Here is a 21,221-nt window from a genome sequence, read left to right as displayed (position 1 = left end):
CCTCCCCGAGGATATTTTTCCATTGATTTTTTTAGAGAGAGTGGAAGGGAGAGGGAGAAACAGAGAAACGTCAATGTGACAGAGACACGTCAATTGGTTGATTGGTTGCCTCCTGCACGCACCCCAACCAGGGCCGCTGGGGAACCTGCAACCAAGGTACGTGCCCTTGACCGGAATCGAACCCGGGGCCCTTCAGTTCTCGGGCCGATGCTGCAGCCACTGAGCCAAACTGGCCAGGGCTGTTTTGTTTTTAAATACAAAGTGCCCTTTTCTTAAGTGTACTCTGGGGAGCACCAGCCTCCGGGGGCGTCCTGTGAGTCCACCAGGCAGTCTGGCCCCGAGGGTCTGTCCTCTGAGGCTGAGCTGCGGGAACACAGCCACGCCCACCGCCACAGCGTCGGTCACACTCATCCAGCACTCGCTGTGCTGGGCACTGGATGTGCTTTTTGGACACACTTTACCTTTTAGAGAAGTTTTAGGTTCAAAATTGAGCAGAAGGTACAGATTCCCCGTGTGCCCCTCCCCCACGCGCCCAGCCTACCCTGGACCAGCCCCATTTGGTCGCGGCGTAGGGTTCCTTCGTGCGCCGTTGGGCTTGAGGTGCTCACGTTCTGTGGAGGTTTGCATCTGTGTTCATGGCGATCCTGGCCTGTTGTCTTCTCTTCTGGTAATGTCTTTGGTTTGTCGTTAGGGTTAGCGGGTGAGGCGGTGGCCGGGCCGGGTGAGGGCCTCCCTGCAGCCTGGGCAGGACTCGGCTCTGGGCGGGAGGAGCCCAGCTGGGCACCCGCACACTCGGCTCCGACATGGCCTCGGTTTCTTAATCTGTAACATGAGCACAACAATGCCGTCCACGGAGAGTCTCCTACACTCTGCTCTCTGACCCCTGTGCACGCCCTGTGCACGCCGTGCCCTGAGCGCTGGGGACGCGGTGTGCGCTGGCCTGTGTGGAGACGCGAGGCCAAGCCCTGCCCTGCAGCCTGGCCACCTCTGCAGGACTGCTACCTCTCACTGCGCCCAGCCCTCCCTCTGACCCGGGGCGGCCTCGTTCCCCGGCCGCTGTGGAGCTGGCCAGCTGTGCGGGCAGATGTGGGGCAGGTGCAGGCCGCGCGGGGCAGGTGCAGGCTGCACGCGCGTCCCCGGACAGGTGCACTGCGCATCTAGCTTTCATGGTGGTGGCGGCGGCGGTGGGGGCGGCGACCTTTCCACAGAGCCGGGTGAAACCAGACCGTCAATTGATTGCGCTCTCTTTCTGTTAAGGACAAAAGGAGTTATTCTTGTCCTGTGTGTGAGAAGTCTTTTTCAGAAGATCGGTTGATAAAGTCGCACATCAAGACGAACCACCCGGGTAAGGCTGTGCAGCTTGGAGGGGGAGATCGATAGGAAAATGCTCACACTCATTTCAGAACAGTGATACCCATCGGCTGCACCTCAGGGAGCAAAGAGGGAGGACGAGAGGCGTGAACTGGAGGGAGACCGTCCTCTTTATCTAGAGCCGGAGCTTATGTCATTATTTGCCTCATTTATCCTCTTATCTCCCCGAGGTCACGAGTGCCCCTCCCCCTCTCCAACATGAACTTCGAATGCCTTGACGTGGGTCCCCTCGGGTGCCCCTGAGAAGATGCCACCCCGGAGCCAGGCCTGCCCAGCGTGGTGGCCTGTGGGGTGTGGGCTTCCTCCCAGCCCCAGGTGCCTCCGTGAGCTGGAGTGACCGTCACCTTTGGTCAGTTCCACGCCACTCAGATGCGGGAAGGTGAGGCCTGGGCCTTCATATCTGTCACTCTGTCCTCACCACCTGGGATTCATCTCCATTCTGTCCGATTAACTCCTGTTTACTTTTTATTTTTTAAAAATATGCTTTTATTTATTTTAGAGAGGAAAGGAGAGGGATAGAGAGAGAAACATTGATGAGAGAGAAACATCTATTGGCTGCCTCCTGCACGCCCCCTACTGGGGATTGAGCCCTGACTGGGAACTGAACAGCGACCTCCTGGCTCACTGGTTGATGCTCAGTTGCCACTGACCCGCACCCGCCAGGCCGTTCCTGTTTCCTCTCTAGGTTCCTCTCAAAGCCCCTCTGGGGGAGGCTTGGTGGCCCAGGTGTGGGGCACCCCCCCCCCGCCCTGCGTGTCCCCATCACACTCACACTCCTTGTGCTCTAGTCATCGGTACTGTCCCCGCGGCCCCTGGTCCTCTCAGGGAGGGCTCCCAGGTACCCACAGCTGCGTCCTCAGTTGTCACACTTGTTTCCTGTGTCAGCCCCCCACGCTTTGTTTTTCCCTGGGAACATTCTTTGAAAGTATATCCCAGACAGCACGTCATTTCCCCACAAACAGAGCTTTCAAGGCGTCTCTTATGAGGATCCTCTCAGCATCACCGCCGGGCCAGCATTGAAACAAGCGGGGTCACACGCATCCCTCTCCCACCGCGTGTCAGGCCCCTCCCCGCTCCCCCAGTGACACAGGTGGTTGTCCTTTACACAAGACCCACGCCTTCTGCTTCAGGCGCAAGTCACTGAAGTGTCATGTCCCCACCCCCGCTGCCTGTTCCCCCATGACATGGTTTCGTTGGGGGAACCGGTCGTTTCCTGGACAGTGTCACATTCCGCCTTTATCCGAGGTCATGCACGTGCATATTTGGATTTGAGACCTGATTAGGTTCTGGGGTAACGGTTTAGGCAAAGCTCCTCTCGTGACCCCCGAGGCACGCCCCCGTCGGCCTCCTCTGTGCTGTGGGCCTGACCCGTGGGCTCAGGTGCCGCCGCGAGGGTCCCGGCTGCTGCGATGACCGCCCGCCTTTCTTGCAGAGGTCTCCATGAGCACCATCTCCGAGGTGCTGGGCCGGAGGGTTCAGCTGAAGGGGCTGATCGGCAAGAGGGCCATGAAGTGCCCGTACTGCGACTTCTACTTCATGAAGAACGGCTCCGACCTGCAGCGGCACATTTGGGCTCACGAAGGTGAGTGTCCGCCGTGGAGTGTGGCGCCTGCACGCTTCCACTGGGAGGAGCCTGGAGGCAGCCACGTCTTCGGGTCTCCTGCCGTTAGAACTCCTCTCGCACACTGGGAAGCGTGCCCATCCATCCCTTCGACCAGGGCCCAGTTACGTATTTAGTTGCAGGTGCGGTGGTGAGCGATGTGCAGGTCTTCACAGCTCTCCTTAAAGACATCGCAGGAGGCCCTGCTCTAGGCAGCAAGGGTGCGCCTCAGGCACAGCAGTACCTCCGGTGCCCACAAGGGTGCGCCTCAGCCGCAGCAGTACCAATTATTTAGTATATATTTATTGATTTCAGAGAGGAAGGGGGATGGAGAGAGAGAGAAACATCAATGATGAGAGAGAATCATTGATCAGCTGCCTCCTGCACACTCCCCACAGGGGATTGAGCCTGCAACCCGGCATGTGCCCTGACCGGGAATCCAACCGTGACCTCCAGGTTCACAGGTCGATGCTCAACCACTGTGTCACGCCGGCCGGCCCCATTGGTTTTTTACCAAGGCCCTTGGTTGTTTAATTTTGTTCCGTTTAAGGCATTGGAGGTGGATTTGAGGAGCATCTGGCGGAGGAGCTGCTCAGGGCTGTGGGGAGAGATGTGTGGACAGCGCCCTGCAGTGGCCTGAGCAGCACAGCGGGCTGAGAGCTGCAGGGCTTGGGCACAGAGGCCGGGACACGGGGCATGTGCTTAAGGAGGAGGAGGAGGCACCGAGGGGAGGCCTGGAGGCTCAGGAGGAGAGGGCGGCCCAGTCGGGGGCGCAGCCGGGAAGAGCGGGCGTGGAAAGTGTGCGGCGTGTTTAGGGCAAGCCCTGCGCTTTGTTCAGGGTGGGGTGGGTACACACACGGAGACGTACACGTGTGGGCATGGATGTACTGTCTCTCCGGCAGGCGTGAAGCCCTTCAAGTGCTCTCTGTGCGAGTACGCGACGCGCAGCAAGAGCAACCTCAAGGCGCACATGAATCGCCACAGCACGGAGAAGACCCACCTCTGTGACATGTGCGGCAAGAAGTTCAAGTCCAAGGGGACGCTGAAAAGCCACAAGCTCCTTCACACCGCAGACGGTGAGTACGTGCCTCCCTCCCGTGTGGCGTGAGGCTGGCACCCCGAGTCCAGCAGCAACTGTGGGTGTCAGGCAGGTGAGGGCACGTCTTGTGGAATTTTCGTTCTGAGAGGCAGCAGCCGCGGCCCCATGTCAGTCAGTGCTAGAGCCGCGCCTGACACCACAAGGGCTTGTGTGTGTGTGCATGTGTGTGCATGTGTGTATGCCACGTGTGTGCGTGCGTGTGGACAGTGTGGGAGAGCGTGGAAGGGTTCAGGGAATGGGCATCCCCGGAGGCCTCAGCCTTTGGCTCTGCAGCTGCAACCCTCTCAGCCCTCCATCCCCCAAGCCTGAGACGCTGGGGGCGCCCCTGATCACCCCGCCTGGTGTTCCCACTGGGGGCGCTTTTCATCCAAGCCCCGCCCGGGTTTTCACGTTCAGTCCGCAACGGGGCTGAGTCTAAAGCACAGACTCTGTCGGGCAGATCTGACCTTAGTAAAGTGTGAAGTGGATTTCTAATTTCATTCGCTCGTTAAGAGCCATGGACTGAGTTCTGACTATGCCGGCCGTGAAGGTAGGTTCTGGGGCACAGGGTCGATGAGGAGCGGTGCCTACCTTCTGGGAGGTGATTGTCAGTGGGAGGAGAGTGTGCGCCGTGGACAGGGTGGGCGCAGTGATGGGAGGAGAGGGAGCACTGGGAGGCGGCGTGAGTCCTGGTGGGCGGGAGGGCGGTGGGCCTCGGTCACAGTGGCGGAGAAGGTCATCCTGAGGGGCTGGGTAGAGCAAGGAAGGCGAATTGTAGGAAGACAGGCAACTGAACCTAAAAGGCCTTTAATATTTTTTGTTTTTCTTTACATTCCGTGAGGGCCTTGTGAATACTCTATGTCACAAGACTAACAAGCTATGTTTGTAAATATATTGTTACTTAGCATAATCACATGTAAGAGTAGGAGTTTATGATAAATATCCAAGTGATTGCAATAAAGATCTTTTATTACAGAACTAGAGGTGAGGTAGCCATGGTCCGACCTTCAAGGACGTTCTGGGGACCCCCTCCCCACCGTGGGAGCTTTTGTGGGATCCTGGGCAGGAACTGGGTTGGGCTTCAGGGAGTCAGTGGGAAAGACTGAATGCTTAGCTGGGATTTGTCCGATGAAGGACCAGGGCTTGCCTGAGGCAGAGGAAAGCCAGAGCCAGAGCTGTTCCCACGTGAGCAGAGGCTGGGGAAAACCCACAATCAAAACAATAAAAATACAGTGACAGCGAAGCAGCCGTATCCTGAGTAATGGGGCAATACGTCACGCGACGGCTTATGAGTTCCACATCTGCGGGAACAGTAAGCCTTCCTGACCACCTCATTCTCTCTGGTGCGCTGCAGCGGAGGCGTGAGCTTGACCTCTCTGGGCCCCTCTGAGCCTCGTGCTGGGCATCTGGGAGGTGGTGCAGGGACAGAGGCGCCGGTGCGCTCTCCCTGGCCGGGCTGGGAGCCGGTCGCTTTCCCCCGGGAGCCGGCACCTTCTCCCCGATGTCACTGGAGACCTTGTTCCCACCTTCAGGCCTCTGCCCCAGGGTCCCTTTCCCGGGACACCTTCCCTAGAGACTGTGTTACAGAATCACACCCCCGCCCCCCAAACCAGCTAGGCTCCCTGTGTTTGTTTGTTTGTTTGTTTGTTTCTTTCTTTCTTTCTTTTTTTAATATAGTTTATTGATTCTAGAGAGGAAGGGAGAGGGAGAGAGATAGAAACATCAGTGATGAGAGAGAATCATTGATTGGCTGCCTCCTGCACGCCCCCTATTGGGGATCGAGCCTGCAACCCGGGCATGTGCCCTTGGCTGGAATCGAACCTGGGCCCTTTCAGCCCACAGGCCGATGCTCTATCCACTGAGCCACACCAGCTAGGCTCCCTGTGTTTCTTAGCGTCCCTCCTTGGCTTACCTTTCCCTCGTGGGCTGCCCTTTCCTTCTTCACCACTTTTGTCTCCGCCGCTGGGCCCTCCACCAGTCACTCCTGCTCTCCTCCACGCTCCTGCTGTTCCCCCTCAGCCTCCTGCTCTTTCTCTTCCTTGTGGTTTTCTGCATCTCCCGCTGGACGGGGAGCTCCGCGAGCAGGGGTCTTGGACTTTTACTATATTTGTTTTGTATCCCCGGCGCCTAGAACTGTGTCTTATGTGTAGGAGGCTTTTGTGGATTGATTTGTGTTGATTAAACGAGTGGAAAGAAGCAGCAACAACGTAAAGTATGCTGCGCAGAGGGGCTGGGACACCGCAGCCTGGAAACCTGGCAGTGATCCCCGTCTCGTCTCCCAGTTCCATGAAATCGATGCTTGTGGATTCGATGTTTTAAAATATGGGAGAGGAGCTCGCTGTTCAGTGGATCTTCGCGGCACCTTTTAACGCAGCGGAAAGGAATGCAGCAGTCACCCCGTCCTCCACCTGCGAGGGAGCCTAGTTTTCCACAGTTATCGGCGCCTTAACGTGCCCTGTCCCTGTTCGTTCCTGTTTCCCGAGGACTCATCCTCGGGCCTCCTGAGGGCTGGGTCATCTGGGGGAGGCTTCCCTGAAACGGGTTTGCCTGTCAACAGGCACAGAGAGACATCAGTCTGTGAAGGGCCCGATGAAGCCCTTTGTACGGACGCCGACAGCGTGCAAGAATTCACCGCCAAAAGCCGTGCTGTGCCGCGCCCCCTCTGACTTCAGAGAGTGTAGACGGGGTGTGCGCTCGAGTTTGTACGTGGTTCTGCTCACCTGTAGCAGGTGGGTGGGGGGTGAATGCTGCACACGGTGCCTTTATGGTACGTGCTCAGGCAAGAGTCTCTAGTCATGAATTAAAAGCCCTTTGAAGCTCAGCCCAGTGCCTTTGGAGCCCCCTCCAGTCCAGCCGCCCTCTCATGCGGAGGTAAGAGGGATTCTGGTAGGACTTGCAAAGAAGCATTATCCGGCGTCCAGCACCCTCCCCTGTGGCGGCCCGGCCGCCTTCTGTCTGCGCCCCTCCCTGCCGGTTCCCCTGAGACCCCGAACTCCTGCTGACGGGCGTCCTCGAGTGCCCGGGGCTCGGGCCTGGCGCTGCCTGCACACGCAGGAGGGGGAGCCTGGCGCCTCTCACCTGCCCTTCCTTCTTCCCAGGGAAGCAGTTCAAGTGCACGGTGTGTGACTACACGGCGGCCCAGAAGCCCCAGCTGCTGCGGCACATGGAGCAGCACGCCTCCTTCAAGGTAAGGTGCCCGGGAGCGCGGGTGGTCCGGCTGCAACGCACGGCCTTTCCGAAGGGAGATGCGCCCTTGGCCTCCGGGCCCCAGGGCTCACGGAGGAAGGAGCTGGGCCTCGGACTCCGTTCAGGAGGGTGGCATCCTCTGTCCTTGGCACAGGGAGGCCAGGAGGCGTGTGCAGGAAAGGGCACACGGGGAGGAGGGGGCACATGGGGAGGACGCGTGCTTTTGCCCTCAGACCCGAGGGACTTGGAGGAAGGAATGGGGCGTTGGGGACAAGCACATGCGCCCTCAGATCCTGGATTCCTTAGTGAACCCCTGACCCCACAGGTGTGAGGATGCCCATCCGCCTGCTGCAGAGCTGGGGATGGTGCCCGGGAGTGCCCACCCCAGTGCCCAGTACGCGCAGGGGCCGGGAGAGGGCGGCCGCCCTGTCCTTCCGTCCCTCTAGTGGATTCTCCTTTAATGCAGATGCTAGTATTCACGTGGCCCTTGCCTCTGGTTCGCTTGTTGACAACAACTCCACTCCAGCAAATTTGCCTCATAAAGAATTGGGCCCGGCGCGTGGCAGCTTGACCCTTAGCATGGCTGCTGCTGCTGCTGCTGCTGCTGCTGCTGCTGCTGGTGTATGGACGTGGGCGTGGGAAGTGACGTCTGAGGTGTTTGCTGGGACTCTGCCCGCTGGGCGTGAGACGGGCCTGACGGAGAACCCCAGAGCCCCCCCGGCCCCTCCCCGTCCTGGGCAGGGGCCTGATGGAGAACCCCAGAGCCCCCCTGGCCCCTCCCCCTCCTGGGCGGGGCCTCTAGTTCCTCTAGCCCAGGTCCTGGCTCAGATGGCGGGACTGACAACACGGGATGAGTGGGTTCCCGCCCTCACCCTAGCTGGTAGCACTCTCTCCCACTCCTCAGCCGCCTCCTGTCTCAGTTCCCATCACCGCTGTAAACAATCACCCCAACTCACCCCCCGCCCGTGGGATCGCTGACCATGCCTAGCACGCGCCTGCACAGAGCGGGTGCCCAGGAAATGCTCGCGTGCCCCCCTCCCGCCCGCACCGAGGCAGCAGGCTGCTACTGTCGCCAGGAGGCTACGCGGATCCCGTCACCAGGAGCTCGGCCTGCCCTCTGGGCGGTCTTCTCCACGCAGCCTGGCTCACGGGCAGGGCAGGGAGGCGGGCGATGCGGGCCCTCGGGCTTTGTCACTGGGAGAAGGAACAGCGGGCAGCTTTGCGTGAGCCCTTCCTTTTCTGACTGCATACATCCTGGCCCTGTGGTCGCTCTGTCTTGCCTGCAGCCCTGCCCCCTGCTGCCTGTGTGGCCTCCAACCTCCCTGCAATGCGGGGACACGGCAGTGCCTCCTGTCTCTCTACAGAAGGCGCGTAGTCAGTGCTTACAAAAGGGCTGGCAAGTGCATCGCAGATGCTAGCTCTGTCCACACTCCACCCTGTGTCTTCCTTTCTCTGCTCATTGGAAGGTGGTCCTGTCTGGGCAGTGCCGTCCTCTTTAGGAGCCTTAGTGAGACGCGGTGCCTGTGACATGCCTGTGTGCTCCAGGGTGGGACCAGCCCCCCTCACCTGTCTGGTACATCCCTGGGAGACATGCCTGGCCACACGGATGTGTCGCTCACCACAGAGCCTCTCCCAGGCCCCTTCCCGCAGGGAGCGCTTCATGAACTCGCCTTTGCCCCTAGAGTGTCTCCTGCCCAGTGCCGCCCAGCGCTGCAGGCCTGCCCTGCTCTCAGAGCCCGCTCCCCGGACGAGGGCCTGGCCGGACCCGTCTTTCCCTCGGCGTCCTGCTTCCCGCCGTTTTCTGCCTCGAGCTGAGACGCGTCCCAGGGCCCAGCGCTGGGCAGCGTGCACTTGGTCTGTGGTCTGTGAGGCTCCAAGTGCACCGGGAGGTTGTGAGTTCTGGAAAGCAAGTCAGAAATGTGGTGTGTGGCTGTGCAAGTCTGCAAAAAAACCACGAAAGAATCAGTCTGAAATCAGTTTTCTGAGTCTGTCCATTTCGGAAACTGCTCAGGGAGACGTACTGCTGACCGTGCTTCTTACCGCGGACTTCGCTCCGAAACAGGCCTGGCCTGTTAGACAAATGTTCTGGCCCTCCCTCTGCCCGTGGGCCCGGGCCGGGCCTGGCCTCTCTCCTGGGGCCGGAACCTCGTGGGTGAGGCGAGCTCGTTCTCTCAGAAGGGAAACCAGCCTGACCGTCGTCGGGAAGACACTGTGACGTGGCATTTCTGTTCGATGTGTGTGTGACACCAGCCGGTCCTCAGTGAGCCATGCATTGTGTTGTCAGATTAGAATGTGCTCAGCTAAGTCTTTTCACCAACGACTGAGAAGCGCCGTGCTCAGGAGCAGGTGGTGTTCTGGGTTCTGTCCTGGTCTCCCTTAGCCGGAGCTGGTCTCCCTCCAGAAGGCGCCTCTCCCAGCCCGCGCAGAGGGGCCCGTGGGCCCGTCTCCACTCCCCTCGCTGCTGTGAGCACACGAGCCCGCAGTCGCGTGTCTAGTTATCAAACTCAAGCGAAACCCCTGAGCAAAATGCCCACGGAGGTCGAGCTCAGCAGCCGGAGCGTGTCCCCGGGTCAGGGCGTCACTGAGCCCCGGGCAGGGAGCGTGGGCAGGAGAGGGCTGGCGTTCGGTCTGCTTTTCGGTTCTCAGCTGAGTAGGAGGTGAGGGGTCTGAGGTCACAGTTCCCCTTCCTCCCTGCAGCTCGTGTAGTTCGAGGAGAAAGAAGGGCATGCAGGGCGGGCGGTTTATTACATTGTCAGAACTGAGCTGCCGCTGCTGAAAACCTCACGCCACCTTCTGCTTCCTAGGGGGTGAGATTTTTTTAAAGCACTTCTGGAAAAAAAAAAAGGAAATTGGATCGACTTATGTTAAATTAAAATCCTGTCTGTCTAATAACTCGCGCTATCGTCTCAGAAATATTGCATTTTTGCCAGCACAAGTGATTACAAAAAATCAATGATCGGAGGATGCGGAAGAGTCCTCTAAGCTCCGGCGCGAGAAGCAATGAGCACGATCAGTTTACTGCTGTTTGTGGTGATGAGAGAATGGCCTCCGTGCAGCCACTTTCGAACCTGTGGTCCCCATGGTTTCACAGCATTTACTCCCCTCAGTCGTTTCATTAGTCTCTGGCCTTATTTTACAGCAGAGGCGGCTCTGTGCTTGCTGAAGGCCGTGAAGACCTGGCCTGGGCCCGGCTGGGGTGGCTCAGTGGTCGAGCTCCCCATCCCTCGGGCTCCATCTGGGCTGGGCTCACCTTCCCCTAACCGTCCGCCTTGTCGCCACAGCCTTTCCGCTGCGCCCACTGCCATTACTCCTGCAACATCTCGGGCTCCCTGAAGAGGCACTACAACAGGAAGCACCCCAACGAGGAGTACGCCAACGTGGGCGCCGGGGAGCTGGCCGCCGACGCGCTCGTCCGGCAAGGTAGGCGCGTGCTGGCCCGGGGCCCGGGCAGTCCCTGCCAGGCCGCGTTTCTGCGGAGCCGCGACCTCTGGTCCCTTAATCCTGGCCCCTGAACGTGCTGTTAATGCTTCATCGTCGCCATGTCACCCTCCTTCTCCTTGTTACTATTCACCAGGGTTCCTTCTTGGCCGTGTTAGAGCAACCTCAATGGAAATGGGAAAGGAAACCGTCATAATGTACCCACAGATCCCCTCTGCCCCCCAGCTCATTCGTCTGCACTGCCTTCTGCGCTGGGTCCAAGCACGCACTTTGCATACACGGGCGGTCACGGCTTCCTCTCGCTGTTTTACACTGACTGGCACGGGCGTGCCGCTGCCTTTTGGTCTTCCTCGTCGTCATTTCTAAGGCTCTCCGTGACACAGCCCTGGGCACCGGGCCTCTCTTGTTTATCCACGCTCATGCTCCTGCGGCTCAACGTTGTGGGGGTTCCAGGCTTTTCTTGTATTGCAATGACAGAGACTGCTGTGGCAAGCATGTTACAGGGGGGCTTCTTTAGGTTACCCCAAAATATTTACTGAGTCCTCAGATGGCTTATCCTGACAAGGAAAAACCATCCAGAACATTCACACTAAAGAGGATTGGGTGGATGGAGCCTCTCCCATCATTGAGAAGTTTGGAGTTTCTTTGGCTGCTTTTTTCAATAATTAGTCACGTATTCCCACTTGGGAGGGTTTAGCGCACACGCTGTTGCCGTACGGAGAAATGCCGTTGTACTTATGTCTGCGCTCTATGAATTCAGCTGAAAGTGGGTGCAGCCTGTGGTATTCCAGCTGCCGCTCTTTCCTGGAGGTCAGAAGTCCAGGACGGGTCTCCTGGGGAAAGTCAGCTTTGCCAGCGAGTCTGTACGCAGCGGCTCTGGTGGGAATCCATTTCCTGGCCTCTGCCAGCTTCTAGGGTCAGCCCCTCCCTTCACCTTCAGAGCCCGCGATGGCCAGCAGCCTCATGTCCCAGTGCTGGGGCCTCCCCTCCTCCTCCCTTCTTGGAGGGGCTCTGGGGGTTACATTGGAGTCCTCACCCCTCTCCAGATCCTTAACTGCATCCCCTCTCTGAAGCCCTTGCCACAGAGGGTGGCATTCCCGCTGCAGTGATAAGGATGCCCGTGCCTGTGGGGCCGTTCTGCCGCCTGCAGTGCCTGTTTGTGGGATTCGAGCCTCAGCGTTTTCACCTGAGAGAAAACTCCCCTCACCCCGGGAGGTTCAGGCAGTGGCTCTGGGTGGAGTGAGCCAGCGCATTCCGGCCTCCACTCCCCAGCCCGGCGTCCAGGCCGTCCCGGGAGATAGATTATTGAAAATGAAATTGAATTTCCAATCACATCAGCCACCACAAAGGAGCATGCGGACTTCAATGCCTGAAACTCCTCCAGAATATATTGCGTTCCCCAAAGAGCGAAGGATGCCACGCTCGATTTTGAAAATTGCTCCTGAAATTCTGTCCTTCTGCCTGGTCATCGGGCCTGATGGGGAGATGGTGGTGTGGGGTGTGCCGTTCTCAGGGTGGGCGCTGCTCATCAGCCCTGCAGGGAGGGTCGCCCAGTTGCCCCCTCACCTTACTGTGCCTGGCCTGTAATGTCGTGAAGTGAGGGAGGAATTAATTTCTCTCAGCTCCTGGCAGAGTTACACCCTTGGTCTAGATTACAGACTTCCACTGGTTCTTTAATTAACATCGCTGTGGCCAAGGTGGAAGTTTTAATTAATGTGGGGACGTTATTATATTAATTTTAATTTAAACATAATGTAAGGATGTTTTCCTCCCTTAATTAGTTTTCTGTAAGGAATCTTTTTTGTTGCTGTCAATCCTCACCTGAGGATATTTTTCCCATTGGTTTTTAAAGAGAGTGGAAGGGGTGGGGGGGGGAGAGAGATGTGAGAGAAACACATTGAGTGGTTGCCTCCCACATGTGTACAACCAAGGGCCAGGGATTGAACTTGCAGCCCTGGCACGTGCCCTTGATCAGGAGTGGAACTGCGACCCCTCAGTCCAGGGCCGAGCTTCTGACCAGCCAGAGCAGGAATCTTTCATTTCACGTGAAGGCCTAAGTGTAGCCTTGGGTGGTTTGCTTTTGTTTGTTGCCTCATTCTTGTCTTTATAGAACCAGCATCAGTTTCATCAAGAAGAGGAAAAGGTGACGAGTCTCACACCTCGGGGAGTTTTAAAAAGCGATCATAGGAAAATAGGATTTTAATAGATGGTTAATAGACGATAACAAAGCTTTCTTATCCTCTGGCCATGAAAAAGCAGCTCGTTAGGTTTCGCCTAAAAAGAGGAGAGCGTGGACCGTCAGGAAATAGTGTCTCTCCGAGCCGCCTCTCCTGGGATGCGCTCGGGGTGGAGGAGTTGGCGTCGGTGGCTCTCGCTCTGCCGACCCCGCCCTCGGTGTAAAGTCACCTCGGTCACTCCCAGTGTCTCAGGCAATGAACACGCGGTGTTGTTTGGGGAATAGCGACGACAAAAAGAATCTGTGCAGACACAACCCTCATAGGTCTGACTGCCACTGTGGTCGGCAAACTGCGGCTCTCGAGCCACATGCGGCTCTTTGGCCCCTTGAGTGTGGCTCTTCCTAAGTCTTAGGAGCACCCTAATTAAGTTAATAACAATGTACCTACCTAGATAGTTTCAGTTTAAAAAATTTGGCTCTCAAAGGAAATTTCAATCGTTGTACTGTTGATATGTGGCTCCGTTGACTAATGAGTTTGCCGACCACTGGCCTAGCACATCAACAACAACGTATCTTTAAAAACAAATATATTTTCAACCCGTGGCTGGTTGAATCGAGGCTGTGGAACCCGTGGCTATGGGGGCGGACAGACCAGTGCGCTCTGCAAGTGTCACTCAGTGAGTGGAGAAAACACATCACGTTTAGAAGCCTCTGCCCCCAAAAGCATGCCCATGGCTCTCCCGTTCGGCGCCCGGGGAGCTGGGATCCCACATGAGCACCCTCCTCCTCCTACGTGGGGGCAGGAGGGGCTCCCCCGCTGACCGCCTGCCTCTCCCCACGCAGGTGGCCTGAAGTGCCCCGTGTGCAGCTTTGTCTACGGCACCCGCTGGGAGTTCAACAGGCACCTGAAGAGCAAGCACGGCCTGAAGCTGGTGGAGACGGAAGGGGAGCCCAAGTGGGAGGTGAGGCTGCCGAGGCGGGGCCGGCCCGACCTTCTTCCACGGATGTGAGCCAGGCACTGGGTTCCTGGCTGGGAAGCCTGGGCACCTACCTCTGCACATCCTGTCTCCTGGCCATGGGGTGAGCCGGGAGGCCGTGCCTGTGAGCTGCTCCTCCTCCTCCTCCTCCTCCTCCTCCTCCTCCTCCTCCGGGCCGGGAACGCCTGAGTGAACTTGGCCGGAATAGAGTGATCCGGGCTCTTCCCAGCCTGCCCGTCGCTGACCCGTGCTCACAGGGCACGCCTGGCTCCTGTCCATCTTGTGCGAAGCCCTCCCTTTTGTTCTTCGCTATTGTTGACCGTGATGCTTCCCTCAGAGTTCCCTGGGCCTCCGCATCCCCTCCAGGACGAGGTCTTCATTCCCGTCTAGTGCGTGTGAAATTCTCGCTCCGTCACAGTCGCTCCTTCTTCGCTCATGAGCCCTCACTTTGCACAGATACGTCTTCTGTGTGCAGTTTTGTTTATCGTGCCCGTCGTATAAAAATAAAAAGGCACGAACAGCTAAGACGTACTGAGCTCTGACCCGGCGCCGGGACCTGTGCTGCAGGCTTTGTACATATTACCTGATCGCCACCCCCTCTCCTGCCCTCCGCCACCCCCACCGCAGTGCCCTTCCTCTGCCAGCCATGGGGCAGTAGGCGCTGGTGTGGGGGCGCTGAGAGGCGGTGCTGGCGCCGTGGGCAGAGACAGGAGCCATCAGGGGAGCGTGCACAGGAGTCCCTGGCACCTCCAGTCTGATCTGCACGGCTGTTCCCGGGCAAGGGCGTCAGCAGGGGGCTGCCCACCGGAGCGGGGCTAGAACCTCCGTGTCCGCAAAGGGAAGTTTTCTCCCTGGGAAGTGGGGTTATTGGAGCAGCCGGCTCCTCGGGAAACAGTGAGAGGTTGCGGAGTGCCCTGGCTTTGTCTTCTTGCCTCCTCCCGGGACTCGGGGGGCAGGGGCCGTCCAGAAGGTCACTCGGGTGTCATGTGTTTGCTCAGCCAGCCACAGAGACTCCCGAGGAGCCCGCCGCCCAGTACCTGCACATCGCGGAGGCCGAAGAGGACGTCCAGGGCACGCAGGCCGCGGTGGCCGCGCTGCAGGACCTGAGATACACCTCCGAGAGCGGTAGCGTGGGTGTTACATGTGGGGGGGGGGTCCTGGGGGTGCGTGTGAAGGTGGTGAGGTCACTAACGTCGTTGTTGCCGCGGTCATGTGCCCATCCTGCCCTTTACACAGTACCCACCTCCCCGCCTCTCACTGACTGATCCCCGGGGGGCAGACACCCGCCCTGAGGATGCGGACGTGGGCGGAGGCGTCACGATGTGCTGACAACATAGAGCAGGCCCTGGTCTCCCTCCTAGTGAACGACGGCCGGGCTCAGGGCTCCGTGTCCAGGAGAGCCACGGGGGTCAGGCCGATGGTGAGGGCAGGCGGGTATCTCAGGAGCCACCCGATAACATGGATTCTAATCTTTTAATTTTTTAAAAATATATTTTTTAATTGATTTCAGAGGGAGAGGGAGAGGGAGATAGAAACATCAAGGATGAGAGAGAATCATTGACCGGCTGCCTCCTGCACGCCCCCTGCTGGGAACCAAGCCTGCACCCGGGCATGTGCCCGACAGGGAATCGAACTGTGACCTCCTGGTTCATAGGTTGACGCTCAACCACTGAGCCCACCGGCCGGGCTGGATTCCAGTTTTTTGAGATGATTCCAGTAGAACCCAAGCTTAATAGGTTTGGGACTAGGTGCCCGTCGCTTGGACAGTGAGACATCCCCGGGTGTTTTGCCCGGAGCCTGTTGCCGACCGCCTGCCCGTGTACCCGGGGCCCCTACCTCTGCCTTGACGCCGTGGCTGGCGCTGCCCAGGCCTCCGTCTTGAGAGGTGGTCTCGTGTCACCACACTTGGGTTCGGAGCCTCTGGGCTGGAGCTCTGGCTGTTTGCATTCGGGACCTTCGGGACCAGCGGCCTAAGGGGTCCCGTCTGTTTCTTCCCCATAAGGTGACCGGCTGGACCCCACAGCGGTAAACATCCTCCAGCAGATCATTGAGCTGGGCAGCGAGGCCCACGACGCCACGGCCGTGGCCTCCGTGGTTGCCATGGCTCCGGGGACGGTGACCGTGGTGAAACAGGTAAGGGCCCTCGCCTCGCCTCCAACTCACTTCCCTAATAGAACCGGCATGTGTGGGTCTAGTCTCACGCGTGTCCGTTTCTATCTTGGAATTGTGTTTCCAGTCGCTCCGTGGATGGAGGTGTGTTTCGGGGGAAAGGTGTAATAGATTTGAAAATTCTGAAAATTCTCGGAACTTGTCATTCACTTTCTCTGAAGAATCCCAGCGTGGCAGTGAGCAGGATGCGGACACATTTGGGCACATGGTCATGAGAAGCTCCCTCGGGGCCTGAGGCACAGTGAGCCCACGCGTGGGGGCAGCCAGAGAGCCAGGAGGGGCCGCGTGGGCTGGCCTCCTAAATCCCAGCACCCCCAACCAGACCCACACCGCGTGCCTGTGCCGGCAGGAAGAAGTGCTCCGTTTCTGAGTGAAGGTCACACCGATGGGCTCACTTCCTCCTGTTCCAGCCTCAGGGGCTGCCTCTGTCACAGTGCACAGCGTCCGATCAGCAGACCATCCTTTTGTCTGTCCGCACTCCTCTCTCTACTGTCTCCTGCTTCGCTGTACAGAAGGCCGAGTCTCGGTTACACAAATACTTAAAACCAAGAACATAGTGAGCCCCTCAGAGCCAGGATGGACAGGGCATCTGACTTAGAATCCAGTTCAGGCTCCTGGAGGAGGGATGTGCCGGCCGCAGCCTCTTCCCTAGTTATCCGTTCTTTCAGGCACTCGGTCGGAGGTATTCAGTAGTTGCCGACTGCAGCAGCAGGGCCCCCGGGGTCCAGGAGACCAGGGCCTGCGCTCGAGGCGGTGACTAGTGAGAAAAAGACAGCACACAGATCAGACAGAAAGGATGTCACGTGGTGACCAGGAGCCTGGAGAAACGGGGAAAGGGGAGGGAGTCGCTGGGGCTGTTTGATGAAGGTTGTCGGGCAGATCTGTGACGTGGGAGCAGAAACCCGGGAGAGGTGTGTGTTATCAGAGCTACCCAAGCTCATCTGTGCATTCAGCACTGAATTTTATAACGGAAGCCAAGAAGGAAAAGTGAAATGGTTAATTCAGGGAAGGGAGAGTGTTTTGCAGCCATCCTGGAGCTGGGGGCCTGGGGGCCCCGAGGGAAGCCGCCCCTCCCGAGAGAGGAGCCAGCAGAGCGCTGGCCGCACAGTGATGTGGTCCAGGCTCCATGGACTGGAGGCGGCAGCAGTGCAGGCCTCGGCCGGTTTATGGATAATCTGTACGTCCCCTGGGTTAAGCTTTCTGTGCTGCTCATAATTCACCCGCAAGATGTGTTAGATCGGCATTTGGGGAGAACGGAGCGCCCGTCCCAGGGGTAATGACACCGTGAAGCCGTGTGATGTCTGCCGTGGAGAACGGTTTCCAGCCTGTGCTAATGGGTTAGGCCCTGGAGTGATTGACTTGAACAGTGAATGGTGACAGCCAGACAGCCAGCCGTAAAGGGTGGGGACAGGGCAGAGCACGAATTCAGCCCTCTCACTGTGGCCTGTGCTCCCTTCAGCTGCCGCCACCCTGCACCCTCCGCGAGGTCTCAGGACGCGGGGTCACCCAGGCTCAGGTCCAGCTCTTGCTGCTTCCCAGCTGTTTGCCCTTCGATGAGTCCCTGGCCCCCTGGAAGCTTCCATGTCCCCACTTGTAAGCCGGGACAGAAATGCTCACGCCATGAGATGTTGTGTGGAAGCTGCAAGGGCCGGGTGGGGTTCCATGGGGTTCCGTGGGGACAGGGAGGGAGTCGGCGATGGAGACCCAGGAGTGCCCAGGCTTCGTGGGCAGGCAGACGGGCAGTGGGAGGGCTGGGGATAGAGTCCCAGAGGCCATGGGAGCAGCTAGCAGGGTGGCACATTGTGCCAGGCGGCAGAATCTTCTGGAAAGGTGAACAGGGAACTCTGTCCAGGGGGTTGGCCATTGAGTGGCGGCCGGCGGCCTCGGGCTATGGGCCCATGCCTGCTCCCGGCCCACCTGTCTCATCTGTTCACTGAACAGCAGGAGGCGTGTTTGGCACCTGTGGGGTCAGGGCCCATCTAAATCACCAGTGTCCCCCTGTATCTCGCCCCCCCACCCCTTGTGGAAATGACGGGCCGTTCAGAGGAGAAAAGCATTCGCTGTGTGTTCCCTCCCCCGCCCCCCACCCTGTCAGGTGCTCCCCCCAGAGTGAAATGAATCAATATTTACTTCTAACGTCTTAGTTCACAGTACATTTTCCCATTCAAATGAAATTGAAACAAGCAGTAAAAGAAGGAATAAGAAAAAGGTCTCAATTCACGCCAGAAAAACACATCAGACGAGATGCACTAATAATTCCACTCGGAGCAGCTCTCTGGCTCCTGGTGAATTCTGTCAGCGACTCGACGTTCCTCCCAGTCCTCCCTCTGTGTGGAGCCCACCCCCGGCGCCTTTCCAACTCCTCTCTGAGGGACCGTGGCCCCTGCCAGCTGCCAGCCCCTCCTGCCCACAGGGCACGGTATAGTCATGGTATAGTCCCAGCCAGTTGGGGTCTCCAGTGTGAAGTCATGGCGTGTCACCAGGTGGGCAGGGAGGGGAGGCCCCCCTGCTGGCTGGGAAGGAGGCGCCATGAACAGGAGCTCGTGGGAGCAAGCCCACCTCTCCCCTCTCCCCTGGAGTCACTGCCACCTTCGAACCTGCCCTCTCTGCCTTGGCCGACCCCACCCACCCTGCACTGCGCCCCCTGGTGGGAGTGGCCCAGCCCTGCACCCAGGGCTCTTTCTGCGGCTGTGTCTTCCCCAGCAGACGGTGTCCCACTGGGCACCGTGGCCTCTGGCAGCCAGTGGACCGTTATTCACGCCGCACCTGTACCCGGGAGCGAGTGCAGCCCGTGGAGAGGCCTCCGTGCGGTGAGCACGCGCTCTGGGGCGTCCCAGGTGCTCCGTAAGCCGTGGGTGACTGTTGTCATGGCCGGACCCAGAGGCAGGCCCTGCGTGACGTGCCCTCTCTTGCCTCCCACAGGTCACCGACGAGGAGCCCAGCTCCAACCACACGGTCATGATCCAGGAGACGCTGCAGCAGGCGTCCGTGGAGCTGGCCGAGCAGCACCACCTGGTCGTGTCCTCGGACGACGTGGAGGGCATCGAGACGGTGACCGTGTACACGCAGGGTGGGGAGCCCTCGGAGTTCATTGTCTACGTGCAGGAGGCCATGCAGCCCGCGGAGGAGCCGGCGGGGGGGCAGCTGGCCCAGGAGCTCTGAGGACGCCCAGCGCCAGGGCCGGGCTGCCAGGCCCTGCAGGGCGCCAGGGGACCGGGAGGGAGGCTGCTGACCGGGGCTGTCCTTGCTGCTCTTCTCTGTGCTCCTCCCATCCGCCGGCCGCCATGGGGGCTCCTTGTCCTGCTTTGGGTGGGCAAGGTGATTGGCATCCGCAGCAATAGGGGACCCCCCAGCACAACCCCCCCTTACCCTGAATGATCTGCTCCTGAAAAGACTTCTGCATCAATTCTTCAGACAGGGCTCACACCGCATCGCCCCCTTCCTTTCAGAGACCCCCCCAGGCCCCATCAGCATCTTCCCGAATCCCAGCCCCGACTCCTGACCCCACTGAGGTGCTGAATCTGCATTTGGGACTGCGTGCAGCCTGGCGAGAGGCGGCACCACAGAGCCGGGGGCCTGCGGGGAAGAGGAGGGGCAGACTTATCACAGAGCCCCCAGGATCAAAGTCCGCCCCCCCACCCCCCCGGATCAAGGCGCTTATCATGGGAGTAACCACAATCCATGACTCTTCCTCCGCCGTCCCAGGTGGGGCCTCAGCTTACAGGCTTGGCATTCTTTCGCTTTTTTAAAAAAATGCACTTTTTACTCTTCACCTCCTAAGGAGGCAGGTGGATGGAATAAAATCAGTCTCTGCCTGAGTATGTGTTGGATGGTTTGCGTCCCCCTCCTGAATCAAGATCCCCCCCTCGACCCCCTCCATCTGCAGCCCAGGGCCCCTAGAATGCAGCCCTGATGGGCTTTCTCCTCTGAAGCCTTTAGATTTGCTTCGGGGCCCAGTGTTGGGGTCGGTGACCTTACCTGTAGTCTGTGCCAGCGATCGATTTGCCGCCGGCCCAGACGTGGCAGCACCTGTCCGTTCGCTTTGTGCCCACGATCAGGCCTTCCTGACACTGTCGTGTGACTCAGGTTCCAGTCCAGGTGCTCGAGGGTAAGGCCTACACCTTTTGGAGCCCCTGCTCTGTGCACAGCACTGCTGACATCTAGGTGAGGCCTATTGCACCCTGCCCAGCCCTGGGTCGCCTGACATCACCCACCGTCCCACTCACCAAGGTCAAGATTCGCTCCCTCTAAGGACCCTTTCTTGAAAGGCAACCTCGTGCAGGTGCATCAGCAGGTGGGCAGACAGACGCAGTGGTGGCTGGTGTGGTTGAAGAGGGCGGAGTCCACAGCCCCACACACTTGGCCTTCACTGGTGCCATCCTCTCGCCCAACCCCAGCAGAGCCTGAGGCTGCTCTAATACAGGGAGGAAAGTGACAGCTTGCCCTAAGCCAGGGACGGAAGTGCGTCAGGCCTTCAGGGGAAGGAGGGACTCTTCCCAAGTGGGATGAGTGGAGAGCTTCCTGGAGGAGGTGGCCTGTGATCAGGGTTAGTAGACGAGATAGGCTTTGCACTTTCGAGGATTGGGGTGAGGGGAGGGGAAGGGAATTCCTAAGTAAGTAAGAGTGGAGCTGACCCCTGGGGGCGGCATAGTATGGGCACGGTGAGCCATAAGCGTTCTGTTGGCTGGTGGACAGCCCTAAGGGGAAAGGCACAAAGATCAACCAGAAGCCAGAACCTAGAACAAGATGAGAGATGATGGGTATGGATTTACTCAGTAAGCCATGGGGAGTTGGCCATCTGGTAGACCAGGGTGTGAAGGGCAGAGCAATATTCCAGAACAGTGATCTTGTCCATGCATCAGGTGGGCTGCGCACATAGTAGGAACACAATATTTCCCCTCCCGTTGTCCATGGTGAGTTCTAGGAGAGTCCCATGACAAATGGCAGCCCAGACAGGGATGTATCACTCGCTCGCCTGTGAGCAGAGCGAGGTTCGCACCCAGTGCTGCCTATCTGTGCAGCTGCATTGTGCTCAGCTGTCCTCCCTCTCCTGGTCCTGTCTCAGCGCCTACTGTGTGTTCGTTCATTCACTCAGCGATGCAGCAAAGACTGACTGACACCTCCAGCAGCCAAGCAGGCACTGGGCTGCAAACTAGGAACACAACTTACCAAGGACACAGGTCTGGGCCTCAAAAACTCCACCACAGCGAGCGGGCGGAGGAGGGA

General features: G+C 58.8%; 1 protein-coding gene across 1 annotated transcript in view; it reads left to right on the top strand.

The window, feature by feature from the left end:
• The window catches only part of ZFAT (zinc finger and AT-hook domain containing), a 56,889-nt gene extending 37,076 nt beyond the window's left edge, over positions 1-19,813 (top strand). Inside the window, exons 8-16 of the mRNA XM_006100273.3 lie at positions 1,258-1,345; positions 2,804-2,953; positions 3,874-4,047; positions 7,148-7,236; positions 10,517-10,655; positions 13,693-13,811; positions 14,825-14,951; positions 15,829-15,959; positions 18,918-19,813. Coding sequence (XP_006100335.1) covers positions 1,258-1,345; positions 2,804-2,953; positions 3,874-4,047; positions 7,148-7,236; positions 10,517-10,655; positions 13,693-13,811; positions 14,825-14,951; positions 15,829-15,959; positions 18,918-19,157 — 1,257 coding nt within the window. The 3' untranslated portion in view covers positions 19,158-19,813. The remainder of the gene's footprint in view (positions 1-1,257; positions 1,346-2,803; positions 2,954-3,873; positions 4,048-7,147; positions 7,237-10,516; positions 10,656-13,692; positions 13,812-14,824; positions 14,952-15,828; positions 15,960-18,917) is intronic.
• The last annotated feature ends 1,408 nt before the right edge of the window (positions 19,814-21,221 follow it).

The sequence above is a fragment of the Myotis lucifugus genome, unplaced genomic scaffold, assembly GCF_000147115.1.
Source record: "Myotis lucifugus unplaced genomic scaffold, Myoluc2.0 scaffold_307, whole genome shotgun sequence".
Lineage (NCBI taxonomy): Eukaryota > Metazoa > Chordata > Mammalia > Chiroptera > Vespertilionidae > Myotis > Myotis lucifugus.
Note: the sequence above shows the minus strand (reverse complement) of the source record. Positions and strands in the feature narration are given on the sequence as shown.